The 21,673-nt window shown below is 35.7% G+C and overlaps 1 protein-coding gene across 3 annotated transcripts in view; it reads left to right on the forward strand.

Moving 5' to 3' along the window:
* Positions 1–21,673, forward strand: part of GRAMD1C (GRAM domain containing 1C) — a 102,193-nt gene that overhangs the window by 60,567 nt on the left and 19,953 nt on the right. For 2 of the 3 annotated variants that reach the window (XM_049629411.1, XM_049629412.1), the window contains exons 7-10: positions 5,999–6,117; positions 10,077–10,209; positions 13,254–13,416; positions 19,959–20,096. In XM_049629411.1, coding sequence (XP_049485368.1) covers positions 5,999–6,117; positions 10,077–10,209; positions 13,254–13,416; positions 19,959–20,096 — 553 coding nt within the window. Of the gene's footprint in view, positions 1–974; positions 2,638–5,998; positions 6,118–10,076; positions 10,210–13,253; positions 13,417–19,958; positions 20,097–21,673 lie in introns of those variants that run through there. The other variant, XM_049629413.1, reaches the window with a different exon arrangement.

The following is a 21,673-nucleotide window of genomic DNA, read 5'->3' on the forward strand; positions in this document are numbered from 1 at the left end:
CCTTTTGGAAGAGTGTCATCCAGCCTTCTCCTGCAGACTCCTCAGTCTTGTCAAATCCCCTTATTCTTTCTTGTGACTCTCCCCAGTGATCACTTGTTTTGGAATTCCTGTACTTGGAAATCTAGAAGTTTTCCAGTAGTGCTATAAATCTAAGTACAACATTCAAACCTGCCTGAAAAAATAAGTGTAAAATTGCTAACTGTTTTAGTCACGTTTTCTATATAATAGCCTGGTAATGGAAAAGTATTTGTATTCTTATATTGTTCCCTCTGTTTTACCTTGTTGGTTAGCAGAACTCCTCCACCTGTTTTCCCTCAGTTGGTGAAGTGTACCTCCTTCTACCTGGTCACCCAAGCCAGAAACCTGGATGTATCCTTGTTCCTTACCTCTCCTTCCCTAACCATGTTGTGTTGTTCACCAGGGCCCTCATCATTTCTACCTTGAGCCATTACAATAGTCTCCTAAATATCTCTTTTTAACACTGTAATTTGTCCTTTAGATTGTTACCAAAGTGATAATGGTTTTAAAAGTGTATCTTTCAAAAAACAGGTTTGAACTTTTTACTTTTCTATGTGAAACCATTAGGTGGCTTTTTATATTTTAATTTTTTTAATGTTTATTTTTGAGAGAGAGAGAGAGAGAGAGAGAGAGAGAGAGAGAGACCATGACTTGGGGAGGAGCAGAGAGAGAGAGAGAGAGAGAGAGGGAGGGACAGAGGAGCTGAAGCAGACTGTACACTGACAGCAGAGAACCCAGTGTGGGATTTGAACTCAGGAACCGCGAGATCATGACCTGAGCTAAAGTCTGATGTTTAACCCAACTGAGCCACCCAGGTGCCCTGGCTTTTCATATTTTAACAGTGTAAACCCTATATTCCTCAGCATGGCATACAAAGCCCCTCATGCCCTGGCTGCTTCCCTCTTCCCCACTGACTCTTTCCTTCTCCCTTCTCTTCCTTCCGCCCCCCCCCCCTTTCCCTTCTTCCACCTGCTAGTCTTGGTGAACTGGCTTGCCAGGCTGTTTCCTTGGCATGCTTGCACTTGCCATGGATGTTCTCCATGTACTTGATCTGTCAGCAACATTCCACACTACGACACACTCCCTCCATTTTGAAGCACCTTCTTTCCTTGAATTCCATGACATCATTCCTTCTGGACTTCCCTCTTACCTGTCTGGTATTTCCTTCATTTTTTTTTTTTGCTGGCCACTCCTTTGTGTGCCAGGCTTTCTTGGGGCTCAGTCTTAGGTTCTGTTTTCCCTTGTAAACCTACTAAATTTACTGAATACTTACTGATGGTTTACTATAGGAATTTTTATATTTAGCATATAAGTATATATGATCTTAGTATATATGATCATTTACAGTATAGCTAAGGTATATTTTTCTCATAGCAGTTTGGTTACCATAATAGAGTAAGGATATCTATCTATAATTGCAACCCATGAGAATTTCCATAACATGCCAAAAGCATTGATTTTTAGACAGTGTACTGTATCCCCCATGTGTGCTTTCTTTGTTTGAGGGAGTGCTATTCTCCAGTGTTGCTCTGGTCCCTCATTCTGCTGTTGCATTAAATGATTAGGTTTTAGCAACCCCCCAAAAGGATATCCTTGCAGTTCATTGAGTAGCATTTGATGTTGTCTAACACCTTACTAAATTAAATGGAATACCTAGGTAGAAATTCGGGCAAGCTGTGATTTTTTTATTTAGAGGAACATTTTTCTTCAGGAAAGAAATTGGAATTGGTAGATGAGACTCTCTGTGTGTTTATTATATCCCAGGTCCCTGCCAGGAAATTATTCTGAAGAAAGTAAAAAATATTTTTAAAGGGAAGAACTATTGAGTAATGAAGATGTCAACTTTTCAGTGATGAATGATGTGCCAAGGGCTTATTGGAATTGCTTGACCTGAATAGCTCACTCTTCTTGCCATTTCCTGGCGTTCCATTTATAATACTCAAGAACTCAATCTTTGATAGTGATAAAGGGTTAATGCATGAGTCTGATGAGGTGCTACATCAATACTGAAGAAGTGGCACATGAAGAAGTAATAATGACATTGCTAGAAATGAATAGAAAGCGATAGCATGGAGGAAGAAATTTAGCCCTTGATATATTTAATCCTTAAAATGAGATTGACATAGTAATTGAGCATAAGCAAGATATTTTCATTTGCATTTTATTGTTTCTAATCTTCTGTGGAACAGAAGAAATTGAGAACTGTCCCTTTAATAAAACCCTGTTTACCTATCCTCTTCTAGTAGGAGTGGCTTAGGAACCTGTAGAGTGAGGTGTAACTACCAATTCTGCATTCTGACCTGCAACCTTGGAAAGAGTGCTGATACTACAAACCAGGAAGTGACAAATAATGTGCTTTGAACTCTGTAGGACTTGTCTTTCATAAGGAAAAGCCTCTCATAACAAAAAGAGAAGATTGAAACAGTGATTTTATGTAGTTGTCATTAAATATTGGGAACTCTGCTGCAGATAAAGACTTTGCAGAATACTTAGAATACAAAGCTTTCTGGGCCAGAAATTGATCTTCTGACTTTTGAGTCGTATCTGATTGCTGCTTGGTTCATCTTTATTTTGTTAAAGTACCCTGCAGGCTGAACCAGGACTCTTCATTGTTTGCAGGTAGGTGGTCAGCCTTTGGTTAAAATTTAGGATGTTTTTTAAAACAACCTCTTTAGAAAATTATTGTTATTCAGAGAATTATGAATATCAGTCTGGGTATATGTTTTAATGTTTAAATATTCAACACGACTATAAATGACCACGTTTTTGTCTTTTCTGATCAACTTTATGGAAAAACTTGTTTTTAACAAATGAGCAGATCTATAAAATGGTGAACTTAAAAAAAGATGGTGAATTAAATGAGTTCTATTTTGTTTTCCACTAATCTACATACATAGATACTTTATATATATACTTTATATTTTTATAGATTTATATTTATGTATGTAAACATATACTTTATATATAAATACTTTATACTTTGTATAGAAGTTCCTATATATATATATAAACTCAGAAATGAAAAAGTATATTGAAATTACCCTATTAACTATTCACATCTTGATGGTTTTTGATAACGTATTTAAAACATTCATGTAGTCAAATAAAATTGTGTTTTTATTGTTAATATTTTATGTCTAAGTTTCATGTCATTCAGTTGTAGGAAGTCACCTGAATATTTATAATTGTTTTATCTACTTCTTTTAGTCTGTTTTTGGAATAGTTTGATATTTATTATTTCAGAGAAGTTTTTATAAAATAATCTTCCACAAGTATATTGAAATATTTCTTGTTTCTCTTTATAAAATTAACCATCCACTTATGACACTGGAAGCATTTCAAAGGTAATGTCTTTGAAAGATTGAGTTATTAGTATGAGCTAACTGCTGTACACAAATGGCTTTTTTGGAGTGGGAATCAGAAAAGAAATGTGTTAGGATCAAGAATCAAGTTCCTTAACTTTCTCTACCACTAGTGATCCTTTTTATTTTTCTTTTGTGGACACTAGTCTTCCAAAGACCTTGTCCACCAAGCAAATGGCATATAACTAAATAATAAAATCTTAGAACATTATTGTTTATTAGACAAACATTATTTGCAATGAGAGTTTCTTATGAGCCTGAATAACTGCTCTAGGCTAATGTAATTCAGCCTCAAAGGGGCCTGACATTTTACTTAGCTTGAATAACTTTATTGTAGGTGATTGTTTGGATACTTTTTATTTTTTGAAATATTGATAGTAATGTCTGAATTTTCATCAACTACTCTTGTGGAATCTTACCAGTCTGGGTATGGCAAATTGGAAACTAGTGGTCTAAAATGCAGAAGTTTTTTTCTTAATTTCTTCGAGGTTCTGTAAAATATAGTGAAGGTCATCTAGTGTAATGTAACAAAGATTCCATAGCCACTAGACATGGAGAAGAAACAAGGAGAAAGAAAAAAGGAAGTGGCATCTGTTAAGGGGAATATCAGGGAGGAATTTAAGGCATATATTTGGCCCCCTTAAATCTCCCTATATTTATCTCTATTTTCCAACTTAATTTTTTTTTTTTACCCCAGTTAGGTCAATAAACTATTAACTGACTGCAAAACAGACATTACCTATGTTCTTTATGTATTTATTTTGTATTTGTGTGTTGGTTTCTCTCTCTCCAAATTTCCTCCTCTCTCCATTTTCCCCATTCATGTCCTTCCTTCAGCTCTGCTGAAGACATTTAGCCAATGTGAAGCCTTATCTGATCATGCTAATCCACAGTAATATTTCTTGCCTTTAGACTTAAAAAAATTTTTTTTACATTTATTTATTTTTGAGAGACAGAGAGACAGAGCACTAGTCGGAGAGGGATAGAGAGAGAGGGAGACACAGAATCTGAAGCAGGCTCCAGGCTCTGAGCTGTCAGCACAGAGCCCTACGCAGGGCTCAAACTCACAAACCATGAGATCATGACCTGAACCGAAGTCAGACGCTTAACTGACTGAGCCACCCGGCACCCTTGCCTTTAGACTTTTATAGTAAGTTGATTGTATCAGTACTTTAGTACTTAATATTATAGCCTATCATATTTAACTTAAAAGTCTCCCATGGTTCTTCAACTATATTATAAGTTGTTTGAGAACAAGGAGCTTAACTTGTATATATCATGTTTATTCTTAGCCATGTAGTGCAGTGATACATGTTTGGAGGTTCTAAATAAATATTTGCTAAATGAATGAGAAATAGTCTTGCCAACAGTTGCCTCAGGTGTTATGCTGCCTCCCTCTACTGTGCTTAATCATGTAATTAACCACCTAAAATGTTTCTAGAAATCAGACCATTGGTTATCTTATTATTATTGTTTTTGTTTTGCTCTACAGTGCATGCATGACTTTTTTGTTTTAGATGATTTTAACACTGATATGTTACCTATAAAGAAAGAACAAGATGGATTTTGTTATAAATGAATTAAAGGAAATACTCTGAATTCTATCCTGTTGCCTTTTATATTGTAGGGAAATATAACTTAAAATTTACTGATATATAAGGTCTTAAAAATGGTCAAAATATTCAGATACATTATGGATTAAGAGAATGGTTTTGAGTTGATGATTAGAACACTGAATGCTGATCCAGTGGGCATGGTAGACAGTTGGATTGTAGAATTTATTTATTTATTTGTTTATTTATTTATTTATTTATTGGACTGTAGAATTTAAATTTCTTTTTTAAGAAAATTTCTTTTTTAATTTGAGAGGCAGAGAGAGACAAAGCACAAGTTGGGGAGGGGCACAGAGAGAGGGAGACACAGAATCCAAAGCAGGCTCCAGGCTCTGAGATGTCAGCACAGAGCTGGAAGTGGGGCTTGAACTCATGAACCGGGAGATCATGACCTGAGCTGAAATCAGACGCTTAACCTACTGAGCCACTCAGGGGCCCCTGGATTGTAGAATTTAAATTGCAGATTAGTGATTGCCCAATAATACTATGAACAAATTATTTTATGAAGAGACAATTTGAAACCTCTTACTTCTCATTTACAGTAGTTATTATGTTATACACTTTAAAGTCATCATTTTATCTACTCCCAGTATCAACCCTGTCAGGTAAGTTTTGTTAACCCATTTTAAAAAAATGTTTATTTATTTATTTTGAGAAGGAGAGAGAGCACGGGCAGGGGAGGGGCAGAGAGAGAGAGAATACCAAGCAGGTTCCATGTTGTCAGTGCAGAGCCTGAGGTGGGACTCAATCTCACGAACTGTGAGATCATAACCTGAGCCGAAATCAAGAGTAAGACGCTAAACCTATTGAGCCACCCAGGCACCCCTGTTAACCCATTTTTTATACATGCAGAAAACTGTCATTTGAAAAGGCCAAATAACTACCAAACTTTCACATTTAGAATCTGCACAACAGGTCATTTTGACCTCAAAATTCATGTTTGTATCACTATGTTGTAGTATCTTATATTTTCCAATATTCAGTGTAATTTTTGTGTCATTTTAGAGCTTGACCAGACAGGAATTCTGGCAGCTGCTCCAGCAGAACTATGGTAATGAGCTAGGCTTAAATGCTGAAGAGATGGAAAACTTGTCTTTGTCAATCGAGGATACTGTACAGCCAAGGTAGAGCAAAATGTTAACTATCACAACTTATTAATCATTAATTAAAGCAGAATTATTTTAGACTTTACCAATTTAGAATTTCTATTAAATTGTCCTTGGGTGGAATTTGCCTCTTTGGTCTTTGTAGTGGAATGAAGTGAAAGGTGAGGACATTGAATAGTTTGCTAAATTGGTAAGCAAATATAGGACATACAAGGAACTGTTAATTTTGTAACTCTGTTATCTAGGGTTTGCTTAAAGCATAGTTTTAGTAAAACTTTTTATTAAGGGTCTGAAGAAGTACCTAGTGACATCTCTGAGCTTGTAGATAACAATAAAATAAACTAGCTGGTAGGTATTTTGAGGGATACAAAGATGATATGATGTTTCCTCAAGGAAACCCTAGCATAGTGCTTGACATGTAGTTGACACTCAATAAATACTGAATGCATTAATGAAAGGAGCTGATAGTACTATGGAGAATGCAAATACTTATAATACAGGGTTGAAAATGACAAAGGCCAAAAGGAGCAATAGATAATATGATAAATTCAGAGATGAGATTATTTTTGATTGATGGGGATTCATTGGAAGAGTGGATATTTTTATTAACCTATACAAGTAAAAGTGCATTTTGTCCAATGGTAATTGAGGTCGTAGCAATAAAAACAATTAAGGATAATACATTAAAATTCTATAGTAGACATTATAAGTGACAGAAGCAAGTGAAAGAAGTGAGTTACCCAAGACCACGTATTGTACAATCCATTTATGTGAAATGGAATCCAGAATGAGCACATCTATAGAGACAGAAAGTAGATTAGTATTTACCAAGGGCTGGGAGGAAGGGAGAATGGGGAGTGATTACTAACAGGCACAGGATTTCTTTTTGTTGATGAACATGCTCTAAACCTAGATAGTGGTTGTGGCTGTACAACTCTATAAACCACTGTATTGTACACATTAAATGGGGTGAATTTTATGGAATGTGAGTTATATCTTAATAAAACTCTTAAAAATTCTATAGCAAGTTAAAAATGGAAATCTTTCAGAAGTCTCAGTATGTTTACAGTTTTTTTTTCTTCTATTTAGGTAGTTTCTAGTTATGCTGATCCTCTTTATACTGTTTCAGCTCAGCATCAATATTTTAGACTTTTTTACGTGGTTGCACATGCATATTTTATTAGTTTTCTGTAAAGTTAAAAATTTCCATTGTACTACTCTCCTTGTAAAGTTTACTAGTGTCTCTTAGGTACTGGCGCTGGGTAGAAAAACAGTTGACATAATGCAGAGAGCCTTGGGTTATGGTAAAGAAGATCTGGATTCTTGTCTGGACTTGGCCACCAAGTATCTGCACAACCTCAAGCAAATCTCTTAGCCTTTCAGATCCTCACTTTACCCATCTCTGAAATGAGGTAGTTAAACCTCATTTAACTTAGATAATCTCCAAGGTCCCTGCCAACTCAAGGGGTTTCTTGTGAAGAAGAGAATATTTTTTTTTATTAAAAAATTTTTTTTTAATTTTATTTTTTTAAATTTACATCCAAGTTAGTTAGCATATAGTGCAACAATGATTTCAGGAGTAGATTCCTTAATGCCCCTTACCTATTTAGCCCATCCCCCCTCCCACAACCCCTCCCGTAGCCCTCAGTTTGTTCTCCATATTTATGAGTCTCTTCGGTTTTGCCCCCTTCTCTGTTTTTATATTATTTTTGTTTCCCTTCCCTTATGTTCATCTGTTTTGGTTCTTAAAGTCCTCATATTAGTGAAGTCATATGATTTTTGTCTTTCTCTAATTTCACTTAGCATAATACCCTCCAGTTCCATCCACGTAGTTGCAAATGGCAAGATTTCATTCTTTTTGATTGCTGAGTAATACACCATTGTATACATCTTCTTTATCCATTCATCCATCGATGGACATTTGGGCTCTTTCCATACTTTGGCTATTGTTGATAGTGCTGCTATAAATGCAGGGGTGCATGTGTCCCTTTGAAACAGCACACCTGTATCCTGTGGATAAATGCCTAGTAATGCAATTGCTGGGTTGTAGGGTAGTTCTATTTTTAGTTTTTTGAGGAACCTCCATACTGTTTTCCACAGTGGCTGCACCAGCTTGTATTTCCATAAAAAAGTTTTTTTTAAATGTTCATTTATTTTTGAGACAGAGAGAGACAGAGCATGAGTGGGGGGAAGGGCAGAGAGAGAGGGAGACAGAATCTAAAGCAGACTCCAGGCTCCAAGCTGTCATCACAGAACCCAGTGCGGGGCTTGAACCCACGAACCGTGAGATCATGACCCGAGCCCAGGTCAGATGCTCAACAGACTGAACCACCCAGGCGCCTGAGAATAAATATTTTTGACCAAGTGCTTTATGCACTGTAAGGTCTAGCTTTTTGAGGTCACCAGAAAACTTTCTTCTCGCAATTGAGTGCTTTCTCAGAGAGGATGTGGCCAGATTCTTATTTCCTCTTCTCTTCCTTTTCCCTTTCTTCCTATTTCCAAAAGAAGTGTATCTGTCTCAAACCTTTATTTCCTCAGCTGTTCCATTTTCTTTGTCTTCATTTTCAATCTCTCCATCACTCTCTCTCCTCCTTTTTCCTTTCTGTATTTCTCCACAACTCACTCCCATCCTTAAAATCCTCAGATGCAGACACTCAGCTGCTGGGCTAGTCTCAAAGGGCCATTTTTCTTTTTTTTTTTTTTTTTTAATTTTTAAAATTTAAAATTTTTTATTTTTTAATATATGAAATTTACTGTCAAATTGGTTTCCATACAACACCCAGTGCTCATCCCAAAAGGTGCCCTCCTCAATACCCATCACCCACCCTGCCCTCCCTCCCACCCCCCATCAACCCTCAGTTCTCAGTTTTTAACAGTCTCTTATGCTTTGGCTCTCTCCCACTCTAACATCTTTTTTTTTTTTTTTTTTCCTTCCCCTCCCCCATGGGTTTCTGTTACGTTTCTCAGGATCCACATAAGAGTGAAACCATATGGTATCTGTCTTTCTCTGTATGGCTTATTTCACTTAGCATCACACTCTCCAGTTCCATCCACGTTGCTACAAAGGGCCATTTTTCTTGTTGCGTCCCCCTCAGCCTTGCCATTCTGCCTAGCCAGGAGTGACTTGGTGGCAGACCTAAGTATTATTTGGGTGGGGTAGAATAGGGATGAAAGGCCCTTTGGCTTTTCTGTTCCTTCCTCAGGATAATCTAGCTAAAGATGTTAGGCTGCTACTTTATTTTAGAAGAGCTTTAAGTCTCTATCTAGCAATGATTACATAGGAATATTAATTGCTCAATAAGTTTGAGGCCTGAAAATTAGATCAGTTGTACTTCTTTTATATTTAATAGATTTTCCTTTCTTTATGCTCCTCCCAGAAAGAGGAAAAGCAAGTCCCAGGACATTTGTTGTAGTCATGTTCCTATGACCATTTGAAAGCTGTTCCTTAAACCTGGTCCTTAGGAACAAGAAGAACAAGAAAAGGGGCATGGACTGATCAATGGGGTCTGTGCTCAGACATCAGGAGCACCCCCTTCTGGGAGGGAGTCACCACCTCAGCTGGAACTGAGTCAGAAGAAAGGAAATCCAGAGCTGCCTTCTGGTGCTGACTGGCATCCAACCCAAACATCTAGTCTGTACCTTTGAAAGCTTTGTGGCGGTCCCCAACTGAAATTCAAACAAGCTATAATATTCATTGGGTTACTTGCTGTTATTGCCGCTGGTATTTGGTTAATTTTTTAATGGTTTCTGACATTTATAATGTCTCATATGAGCACATCTTATTTTCAGAAATAAAGTCATCTGCAGGTGGTTTAAGAAGATGGTCTTGTTATAAGTAGGACTTATTTGTTACATTACAAAAAACCATTTGTTGTCAAAATGCTGTATAATAGAGAAGACCTCAGTAGGGAGACTAAATCACTTATTTGTATGAAATTGATCTTGGTTATATTTCTATAATGATGTGTTTCTTATAGAAGTCCAGGAAGAAGCAGCTTGGATGATTGTGGGGCGAGAGATGAAAAATTTTCCAAGTCCATCAGTTTTACACGAGAATCAGTTAATCGTGTTTCAGAGACAGAGTCAATTGATGGAAATTCACCGAAAGGGGTTAGTGTATGATATCCCTTTTAAAATATATCTGATGCTGTCATGTGTTCATCATAATGTAAGATCAAATAAAAACAAAGTGTACAAACTTTTTAAAGTTTAGGATGTCAGGCTGCTCCTTTATTTTAAGAAAAAAGGTTTTAAGTCTTTAAGTAACTGAGGTTATATGGGAATAATATATTGTTCTGTTCAGAGCTGGATATGATGCAAAACTACCAGACAGTTCCCTGAGCATCCATCTACAAGGGGGATAGGCATAATTAAAAATAAAATATGATAGAGAAATTCGTAGTTAGCAGAATTTTTCTCAGGGTAAGTCGTGTGTGGTGAAAAGAATTTGTTTTGAAGGGGGAGATGAGAACCCTGAGTAGCATGCTTGAGTAACAGTAAATGCTTCGTAAGCTGATTATGAAAGCAGGCACATCTGGTTAATTACTAGTTAGTTTCTTCCTTTATTTTTTCAAATATCATTATAAGCCCATTGTTCCCCCCCCCCCCATTATTTATTTTTTTTAATACTCAGTTTGTCTCCTCTGGCAACAGGAGCCCCTTCAGGTGGGCTCCTTTGTGTTTTAGAAATGATCAATAATCTTTGATGGCTTCCTTTCTTTCTGGCACAACAACGTGTCCCAGGCACACTTTGTACACTTACTGTCCCAGACTTAGTATTAACCATTTTCCTAATGGGCCATCGTTCTTAGTGAAGAATGGTATTTAGAGACCGCACTGTAAGCGCTGAAAGTGCTCCTACTATAGAGCTTTCATTCTGCTGACTGGGGATGTAAGTCTGGGACCAAAGCTGAATTTCTTGGTTTAAAGCAGAGCTTTGGTTTCAAATTCTGCCTCTGCCACTTACTACCTGAATGCCCTTAAATGTTAACTTACTTAACATTTCTATGCTTTGGTTTTCTCAACTGTAAGATGAGGACTATAATACTCCACAGGGTTCTTTTTTTTATAAGGATGACATGAATTAATATATGTGAAATTGCATTAAACAATCCCTATTACATATTAAGTATTCAGTAACCATAAGCTATTATAATTGAGGGTGAATATACATGTGGCCAGCAATGGGCCTTTTCTTATTTCTCCCATGGAGCTCTCAGCATCTCCTGTGAATAAATTTGGGAAAACTTTGAATAGAATGTGTAAAGGCCACCAAGTTATCAGCTTGTTTTGGGCATCATTCATCTATCTCAGTCAGATTTTGTATGTGGATTTCTTGTAAAACTATTTATATAGAGATCCTTAGGAACTTACTACTGTAGTAAGGGAGGTGATTCTGGATGCTAATCTTTTTGTATGTTCTCATGGAGAAAACCAAACCACTCAATTTTGGGGAGGTAACAGGACAGGAGGTCTCTTGCAGTCTCCTGATCCTTTTATAAAAGTCTGACTTTGAGGATTGGATTCTCAAAATTACTAATCTTGAGTCTTTCTTACAACCTCCTTGACATTGTCTTCTGTACCTGCTCTTAGAATAATCCATTGGTTCTTCCTTCTAGTTTTGTCCCTGAGGGAGGTCATATTTCATTTAAGGAAAGGGAATGGAATGTAGAGGAAGATTTTAATGTTTTAAGATTGGTCATACATTCATTGTCATTTTCAGGTTATGGGATACAATATAGTTCAGTCCTTTTTTTTTTTTTTTGCATTCAAGAACAGTATGATGAGATAGATTCTCATATGGCAAAAAGTATCATATGTCACTAACTTTGTTTCCTTTTTACTCGTAAGAAAGTTGGAAATAACAAAAAGTGAGAAATAACATTTTTTTTCTAAGATGAAATAGGTCTTTCTTAAGTTATAAAATTAATATTCTTTGTAAAAATTCAGGAAATATAGAAAAGAACACAAATAAAAACTGTTCAAATGTCAACCACGAAAAGATAGTGACTGTTACTTTTCCTACAAGTATTTGTCTATATTCCTTATAATAGGAGCCATACCTTAATTGAAAGAACAGGAGAAATATGTGTGTAAACTTACTCAGCATCTGCTAAAGAGGCTCTGGATCAGCTAAGTAGGCATGTTGCTCTGCAGTGTGGAACTCCCAAATAAATCAAGTCTCAATTTTAGCAGTAATCTCTGCTTGAAGAATCAGTTCTCTGATGAGGGTAGTTTAATCCTTTCACAAATTGTGTCCTGGGTCCCAGTTGTTATTCTGTTCTCTGAGTGGCCAATAGAAACCCGTATCCTCCCTGGAGTTTCACTGCTGCTCAAAGATCTGGGGCAGGAAGTGTAAGGATTACAGATATGCTCTCTTTCAATGCAAGAAAGTACTTTGCTATGTAGTTGATATTTTTTATGCTGGTCTATTAAACCTAATTTTAATACTGTTCTACTTGAATACTAACACAGCAATAGCATTCATACTTTAATGCCTAACATTAAATTTATTATAGAAACGACATCTCTTGATTAAACCATTCTCAGAAAGTATAGATACATCATATATGGGATATATTTTAATGCCCAATCCCTTAGTTCTTTAACAGCAAAGCCAACTGTGTTCTTAGGAGTTTGCTGTGAAATTGTTTCCTGTTGAACCTCTTCCTCCACTGTACTCTTATGTGACTCTTATTCTCTTTATTTGCTTTCTCTTTCCCCTGTAGTTACTGGTCTTCAGAATGGGGGAGTTCTCTTTCTTGAGATGATGGGGCAGGTATTGTCTGGGGACACTAATCGGGTTTGACTCCTCTCCCTTGCCCACCCTAAAGAATCTACTGCTCTATTATTGTTGTCCTCTGCTCCCCTTTCCCTTCTGCTCAAGTGATGCTCACATGATGTTGACTGTGAGTTCTTCTTATATGATGTTCTTCCTAAATTTATTGTTCAGTACTGTGTCAGAAGATGATTTCAGAATATATTATCATATATTATTGTTTACCAATATTTATGGACTGTATTGGAAATGTGATGCAAACATAACAAACACATTTTCCAAAGAGCTGTATTTTCAAGAGTCTTTATTATTAAAGATCTCACTTTAAAATCTAAGCCAATAATCTGTTTTTTAAACTGGATTGTTTTCCTTTTAGGGGTTAGGGAAAGAGGAACCCCCAAGTGAGAAACAGATCAAAAAGAGTCCTTTACTAACTTCCGAGAAGAGGTTAAGTAGAGTGCCATCAAAATCACTGGACTTGAATAAAAATGAATATCTTTCTCTGGACAAAAGCAGCACTTCAGATTCTGTTGATGAAGGTAAAGAATTTCTTATAAATTTTAATAACATTTCAGTTATGTCTCTTAATGTTTATCTTTGTATTGGGTGAGTGCAGTTTGAGAATTTATTCACATTCTCACTCTATAAAAAACCAAAGGAATGGTGGGAGTTGATAGAAAATAGGGGAAAGAAGCTGCCAGATCTAACCCATCTCCACTTTTCAGAAGCCTGGATTGTGAGGATTTCCATCATATTTAGCTATTAAAATTCCAAGCCAGAAGTCAATGGAGATGGAGCAGTAGCAATGGAAAAGCAAACCTGAATAAAAATCTGCATGGTGTTACAGACACCATAATTATACTTTTTTTTGACTACCAAAAAAAAAAAAAAAAAAAAAGAAGAAGAAGAAGGAAAAAGAGAGAGATGCAAAAGTAGAGAATATAATAAAAATAAAACCCAGCTGCTTAAAGGAAATTTTATAGAAAACCATTTTCTACTTTCTCTAAGTTAATACTGAAAACCTGGGGCTTGTCATACTTATTAAGTGGGCATTTTAAGGAATCTTTCTTTTTTTTTTTTTTTCACTGTAAGATTGTTGATATCTGAAGTCAGTGGGGAGACATTGGGAAAGATACCGAGTAGTGGCTACTTTCCACTTTCAGGAAAGGGTACAAAGCTAGTGGATTTTACTGTATCTGCTTTCTATCTGGCAATGCTCAGAATATTGGGAATGGGGACATTATAGTGGTTTTGATCTGTAGAACATGACTATATTTGCTACTTCAGTTACTATTCAGATTAGACCTGGTATGGGATCTCCTGAAGTCTTTTACTGTAAGTGAAAACCAAATCCATGAAAACCAAAACTAAATCCAAGTCAAATCTAAAATCAAATCCAAATCCAAAAGCAAACCAAGACCCAATCTCTGAAAACCAAATCCATACCAAGTTAGACTTTGGGAATACTGTAGTAAGTATCTTTAATGAAAACTAAATCCATGATCTTGAAAATGTAAATAAAAATTCAGTAGTTCCTAAAAATCATAGAATGCATTTGGACAGTTGTTGAGTTCTTTTGAAAACATAGTTGAGAGTTTTTTTTAAGAGGATTGAGCTCCATGAATGACTAGACTCTCTTAGTGTCCTTACCATTCATGATCTGGTGTGCTGCAGTGTGTATGAATTAGTAATCTGCCTGACTGAACCTCTGACTTTAGGAAGACCTACTCTGGCACCCAGTGGCCAGATAGGTAAGTGACACCAAAACAATTTTCCCCCTCTTCTTTCTCACCTGCTCTTTTATAAGAATGGTCCTCAAAAAGAAGCTTCCTTATTGGTCCTAAAAAATTAACACTAATGATAAGTTACATAAGGGATAATATATCTCATAGAAGTTGTGTTCATATCTAGAAATAAAGAATAACAGCAGTGTAGTTGCTGTATTGGATGTTAGCCCTGGTCACATTTCCTTCTTGCTGATGTCCCTTTAAAGACTGGTTTTACAGCAGTAAGACTTTACATGTAACATTTAGCCTTCTTTTGTGGAGGTTTTCTTTAAGGTGCATGTAATGACTTTTTCCTTATTAGGTAACAAATCAAGTACTTCTGTTGCTTCCCCTAAGTAGATTTCAAAATTTCAGGCTTACCGTAAGTGGCTATTATAAGGAATCTATTTTTTATTTTCTGGAAGTTGTGACCTTATGAAGATACTTGAAATCAGTGAAGGGGGGAAAATAAGAAAGGTCAAAAGAAGAAAACCATCCTAGGAAATCTGTGTGTGGGTTTAGGGAGAGTTAGGTAGATGGCAGAGTATTCTAAACCAAACATCATCTTATTTAAAATCATAGTATTTTGATCTACCATTGTAAGCAGTCTGAGTGAGAAATGAGAGGATTTCCTTTTTTTCTCTCTTCTGCCACCTACAGATTGTAATCTTTGGGAGAGTACCATTTTGAAGGAGAGACTCCTTCTAGACTCATGTATCCTCATGAGATATCTTACAGAGGGGCCTGAAACTAGTGTGCTCCCTTTGATGTGGAGTTTAACTGAAGCCCATATAGGAAAAGTTAGCCTAGAATCTGCTTTGACTCATTCTTTTTTTAATGTTCTTACGCTATGGTAGGCCACCCACCAAGATTGAAGGGAGCCTTTTTAGGGATATTTCTGTACTTCCAGAAACGGGTTCTGGGCTGCCACCTCCTGAACAAAATGCTGAGCATTGTGTTTTAATCTGTTAAGCCATATATGAACTTGAAAATTTGATATGTAATATTTCATAGAATAAGCTGTAGAAGAACCTTGTTTATCTAGAGTGCTGTTGCTGATAGGCTTTCTGCAGCTCATTAACTACATGCTCAGTTTTGGGTAGGAGTGCAGAGAATTTGAGAAGATGCTAGGAGTTACCTGGCAGATGAAGATGAGTTGACACAATGTATCCACATCTACAAGTATAATGAAATTGTGGCTGTATTTTTGGCCAAAATAACATTTCTGTTGCTATCAGGGTTTACTTCTTTCACCTGCCCTGTTCTATGCGTGTCATGGATAGTCTGTGAAACATCTGCCCCAGGAGGTAGAGCCTTGAGTGGAAGCTGACAAACTGGCTGATGTCATGAGATACCAGGGCTGTGTCATGACAGAATTAAGTTTAGTTTTAATTGCTTAGATCAGAACTTGGTGTGACAGGGTGCCCTAACCAAAGTCACTTATGTTGAGAATGGAAGCTAAGTGAGGCAAAGATTTAGGCTGGGGGAGGGGCACATAAGAATAACAAAATTAGAATCCATGATCTACAGCTGACAGACCAAGATGAATTGGAAACTCATGCAAAGAAAAATAGGAATCAGATATCAGGTGATGCTAATTAATAAAGGTGAGGCCAAGTAAGTCTCTGGGGAAAGCAGAGAAAAGCCATGAAATAGTCTAGCACATCAGGGAAGCACCATGAGACTAAACCAGGTAACCCTGACATAGTTACCTGAGGCAGGTTTTTAAACAACACTCTCAAATTGAACTTGGTTTTTCACATGTAAAGAAAGCCCTCAAACTATGTCAAGAAGACAGCAGGTCACCAGTTTTTAAGAAGATTCAGGATTGTGCGTCCTTAGTTACTTAATTAAACTCCAAACAAATTGTGCGTCCTTAGTTACTTAATTAAACTCCAAATCTGCTTTTCTTGCATACCTATCTGGTACATTTTTCGTGAACTCTCAAAACACTGTCCACATAGGGTTTTAGTTTCATTCATGCCCATGTCCCTCTCATATTTATTTATCTGACTCACTTTTCCCATCTTTTCCACTGGCTACTTTCAAACTGATAGGTTTGAATATTTTCAATTCAAGAGATGTTTCTTCTTTATTGGAAATAGTAACCTGCTCTCAGGTTGAGTGCTGTTCCCTTCCCTACTTGAAATACCACTTGCTAGCTTCATATGTCACAGCAATATCACTGGTGATCTTACTTGGATAGGAGGCTTTAAAGTACTGTGAATGTCATACATAAATAATCCCAGATGGAAATAGTTTATTTCAGGTTCTTACTTCCTTGAATTAATTTCCATACAGAAGGTATTATTAATTTCTGATAGTAATACCACAAATTCCATTTTGTCAGTCATAATATAGAATAATTGATCAACTAATTGAGTTTAAATGAAATATGAAAATGTAATGTTTATGTGAGTATAGTTTGTTTCCTTCATAAATGTGAATAGGAAACTTACTTTTGAAAAATTACAGTTTAAGAGTTCTTAGAGAAATGACTGCTTCTAGGGCTGAGGTGGGGAATATGCAAAATGAGGCTGGAGTTTCTTGTAGGGCCAGAAGTAAAGAAATGCTTCAAAAAAAAAAGAGGTGTATCAAAAGGGCATAGGAGTCAACCTGAAAGAGCTCCTAATGGCCAAAGTAAAAAAAAAAAAAAAAAAGAGCAACAAAATATATAATGATAGTATTGGATTATAACCTAAAGTATAAAATAACTATTCATGAGTCCATACTGATACAAATAATCAAATAAATATGTAAATGGGGGACAAAACACAAGCCTTCCTTACAGCGTTTCAAATAATATACATACATACTCCCCCTTCTACACTTGATTTTAGCCAAAAGGCCGAGAAGTGATCATACTCCCCCTTCTAGAAAGTGGAGCTTAATTCTCTTTCCCTTGAGCATGGGCTGAGCTTAGTGACACATTTCTAACAAACAGAATATGGAAAGGTAAAAATGGTAACTTTACAGAGGAGGAGCCTGCCAGACACCACTGTAACCAAATGATCAAGGTTACCATTATCATAACTCATGCTGATTCCCTGGATCCCCGGAGTTTGATGAGAAGGGGACTTCACCTTTGTGGGTGTTCTTCCCCAAATCCACAACCCCAGTACAATCATGAAAAAACAGATGAACCCAAATTGAAGGACATTCTACAAAATACCTGACCAGAGTTCTTCAAGTATGTAAGGCCATTAAAAAACAAGGAAAGAGTGAGGGACTGTCACAACTGGAGGAGATGAGGGAGATAAAACAATGAAATGCGGTGTGGTATTTTGGATTGGATCTTTGTACAAAAAAAGGACATTACTGGAAAAGGGTAACAATAACACCGAGCTTCATTGATTGTAAATCTAAAATTATTCCAAAATAAAAAGTTAAAAAATATGGTTGCAAAATGGAAGTCCTATAAATAAAAATTGACCGTAAGATACTTTTTTAAAAGCACTTTCAGTAGCCATTCATTCAGAAATAGTTATTTAACACTTTTATGTGCCAAATACATAACGTATATAGGTGTTTAAAATTGACATGATCCCTACTCAGATGGAACTTAGAGTCTTATGCAGGAGAGAGGCAATAAACAAGTCAACAGACCAGTAAAGATAATAATTACAATTCAGGATAAGTTCATGAAGGAAATAAACGGGATTAATAGAATCATCTATACTTGTTTGTTTTCTTTGTGAATATATCAATAATTTTTTCGATGAACATACATTCTATTTCAGAAAAAGCTATTTCTCAAGCCTAATTGGGAAGTTATCTCAGAAAACCTTAGCATATTACCTAGTTTCAGTGATTTATTTCTCTATGGAAGGAGCCATTATTTGAAATTTCTGTGACTAGCTTTTGCCTACACAAAGTATTGTTGCAGGGAGAAGGTAAATCAATATCGTCTGATATCCCTAAGTTCTTTGCACCTGTAGCAAAATAGAGAAACACAAATCATTTGATGAGGGAGAAAAAGGAATAGTTGGGGTGAAGGCAGAACTAGAAGAGTTTTTCTGATTCTTAAACTACTGCCTTTTGCTTGACCGGATTGCTTCCCATGGCTTAATATTGACAGATGGCCTACACAGACAGTTGTCAGAGCATGATATCTGTAATATGGGGGGCTTTTGTCACAGTTTTTATTCTGTATTGATGGAGCATAATTCTTGAAATAATAAATAATCCTAATCCTGAAATCATTAAAATTTCATATTGGATTGCTTTACTCTATTTCCTTTATCAGATTCTTATTCCTAGCTGTCTTTGTTTTTTTTTTTCTTTTTTTTTTTAATTTCCTTTTTGATTCTTTTAAGTTAAACTCCTGGCAATAAAATAGAGGTTAAGTTTGTGTTGCCCTGGAGCTGTAGTGAATTCAAATTCCATTTCAGTCACTCACTAGCCATGGAGCTTTGGCAATTCTCTCTCATTGCCTCAGTTTCCTCATCTATACAATGAAGATGATGATAATACCACTCATCTCACAGGATTGCTGTGAGGATAAGATGAATGGGTACTTGTAAGGTGCTTAGCACAATGCCTGATATACAGTAAGCACCATATAAGCATGGGCTATTTTATATAATGTTTCCAGGGAATATGAGGAGAGGTGAGCAGATATTGCTTCTTCATTTGCTACTGGTAGTTTTTAACATCATCATCATTATCAGGTTCCCAGAAAAATTAAATATTCCACTGGGCTCTACTTAGCTTTGAAGAATACTTTTCAGAAGGATTTCTTAGTTCTTTTAACGTATGGTATTGAGAATAGGTTGTGAATACGATAAGACTTGTCTTGGGGCAGGTGGCTTTAAGTCAGGTTTGAAACGTTATTCAGGCTACCAAGTTGGTGAGTGCAGCAGATATTAGAGCCACTCGTGACTTAATATCTACTGAATGTATGACCATTCAGAAATAGGACCTGCTAATTGCTGTGGTAGATATATCCCTATATATCCCAGTATTAACCTTATCATTTTTGAAGTATTCTTTTGAGTGATGTAGTACAAGAGTTTGATATCATTCAGGTTAAATATTTTTATATCTTTAGGGTTTTGATGACTGAAATATTGATCTATATGGTTTAATTAAATATATATCATGTATAATTATATACAGTACATATGTATATAATGCCAATTTAGAGTTTTAATAGTGTTTTGGAATGTGCTGATCATTGTAATCACATTTAAAAACCATTTTGTGCCAAAACAAACAAACAAAAACGAAATCTTGAAATTACCATTTCTTAGTTTCTTCCCTTTCAGTCCTGTGTTTTTTGTTGTTGTTGTTTCCTTTTGCTGTTGTTTCCCCAGAAAATATGCCTGAGAAAGATCTTCATGGAAGACTTTATATCAACCGTGTTTTTCATATCAGTGCTGAGAGAATGTTTGAATTGCTCTTCACCAGTTCACGCTTCATGCAGAGATTTGCCAATTCTAGAAATATAATAGGTTGGTTTTGTGTTTAATGATAAATTTGGGAGAATTTTATTATCCTTTAAGAGTTAAGCCTATATAAATTAATTTATGTTGTCAGGGGGAAAATTAGACTTTGATTTTATTTTGGTGGTAGATAAACTAATATTTAAGCGTTTTGGTTAACTTTACATGTAAGCAGTGTAATTGTTCAATTAGTCAGATCCTACCTACAATGAGGTTCAAACCCTTTGAAAACTAAAACCCTATATATTTATTAATGTAGCAGTTCAGTTATTTGAACCTAATTTAAAAGGATTCTATTGCAGAACAATTGGATTCTAGTAGGGTGTAAATTGGTACAATCACTTTGCAAAATGGTTTGGCAGTAAGCTGAACATAAAAATTCTCTATGACTCACCAATTCTACTAGTAGGTATGTGTATTCTGAATGACATGTGCTACAGTGTTCATAGCAGCATTATTAATAATGGTCCCAAAACAAAACAGCCCAGATACCCACCAGTAATATATGGTGGGTATGGATAATAGAATGGATAGACAAATTGTGTATGTTCACACAAAAGATTACTATACTAGCAATGAAAAAAAACAAAACAAAACAAATCATTGCTACTTGTAACAATATCAGTAAATCTCACAGATATAATGTTAAGCAAAAGAAGCCAGACACAGAAGAGTGCATACTTTGATTTCTTTATATAAAGTTCAAAAACAGGCACAACTTATTTATGGACATAGAATCAGCATAGTATTTGCTGTGTGGAGAATTGGGCAGGTAAAGAGTGAGAGCGAACTTTTGGGATGTTGGTAAAGTCTATCTTGATCTGGTACACATGTGTGTTTTCTTTGTGTAAATTCATGGAGCTAGACGTACACTTGAGATTGCAATGGTTATGGTATATCTCAATGAAAATACCAAAAAAAAAATATTCCAGTTAGGAAATTAGTTAGACTCATAAAAAGGATTGCACTGATTATGTGTTAAAAGTTCTATTTTGCTAAACATCTCAAATAAGCTTATAGTTTGAAACTGAATTTATCCTAAATATTCAAAAATATTTTATAAACCGTGGGAGCACATGGTTTAGATTGCTATAAAACATATAAAACAGCAGCAGCAGAGATTCATGTAAGTTTAATCATTTGACATAGTCAAAGAGAAAGTTATTCTACAGTCAGTTTTAAATATAGTTTATAATTGAGCCACTTTATTAACCATTAGATATTATTCTTTTATTTGAAACTTCTATGTATTCATAGATGATATCATTGATATGGATTCTAGATACAAAAAATAATTTATTCTTATTCAGAGTAGTATAGCAAAGTGATTTCTAATTGATAGCAATTGAGTCTTGTAATTAAGAACTCTCTGTTTAAAAAATCATTTTTTTCTGTTCTTCTAGTTTTAAAAATGTGGAATATCTGAGGAATATAAATTTTCCTCTTCACGCAGTAGCTTATATTTAACTATATCTCTTCAAAATCTGTTTTGTATTTTCTTGCTATTTATGTCTACCTGGAGAACTTGATATTTCAAAATATTTTTCTTAATTTTCTAAGATGATGCTTGTTGATATTGCCCTGTC

The sequence above is a fragment of the Panthera uncia genome, chromosome C2 (assembly GCF_023721935.1).
Source record: "Panthera uncia isolate 11264 chromosome C2, Puncia_PCG_1.0, whole genome shotgun sequence".
Lineage (NCBI taxonomy): Eukaryota > Metazoa > Chordata > Mammalia > Carnivora > Felidae > Panthera > Panthera uncia.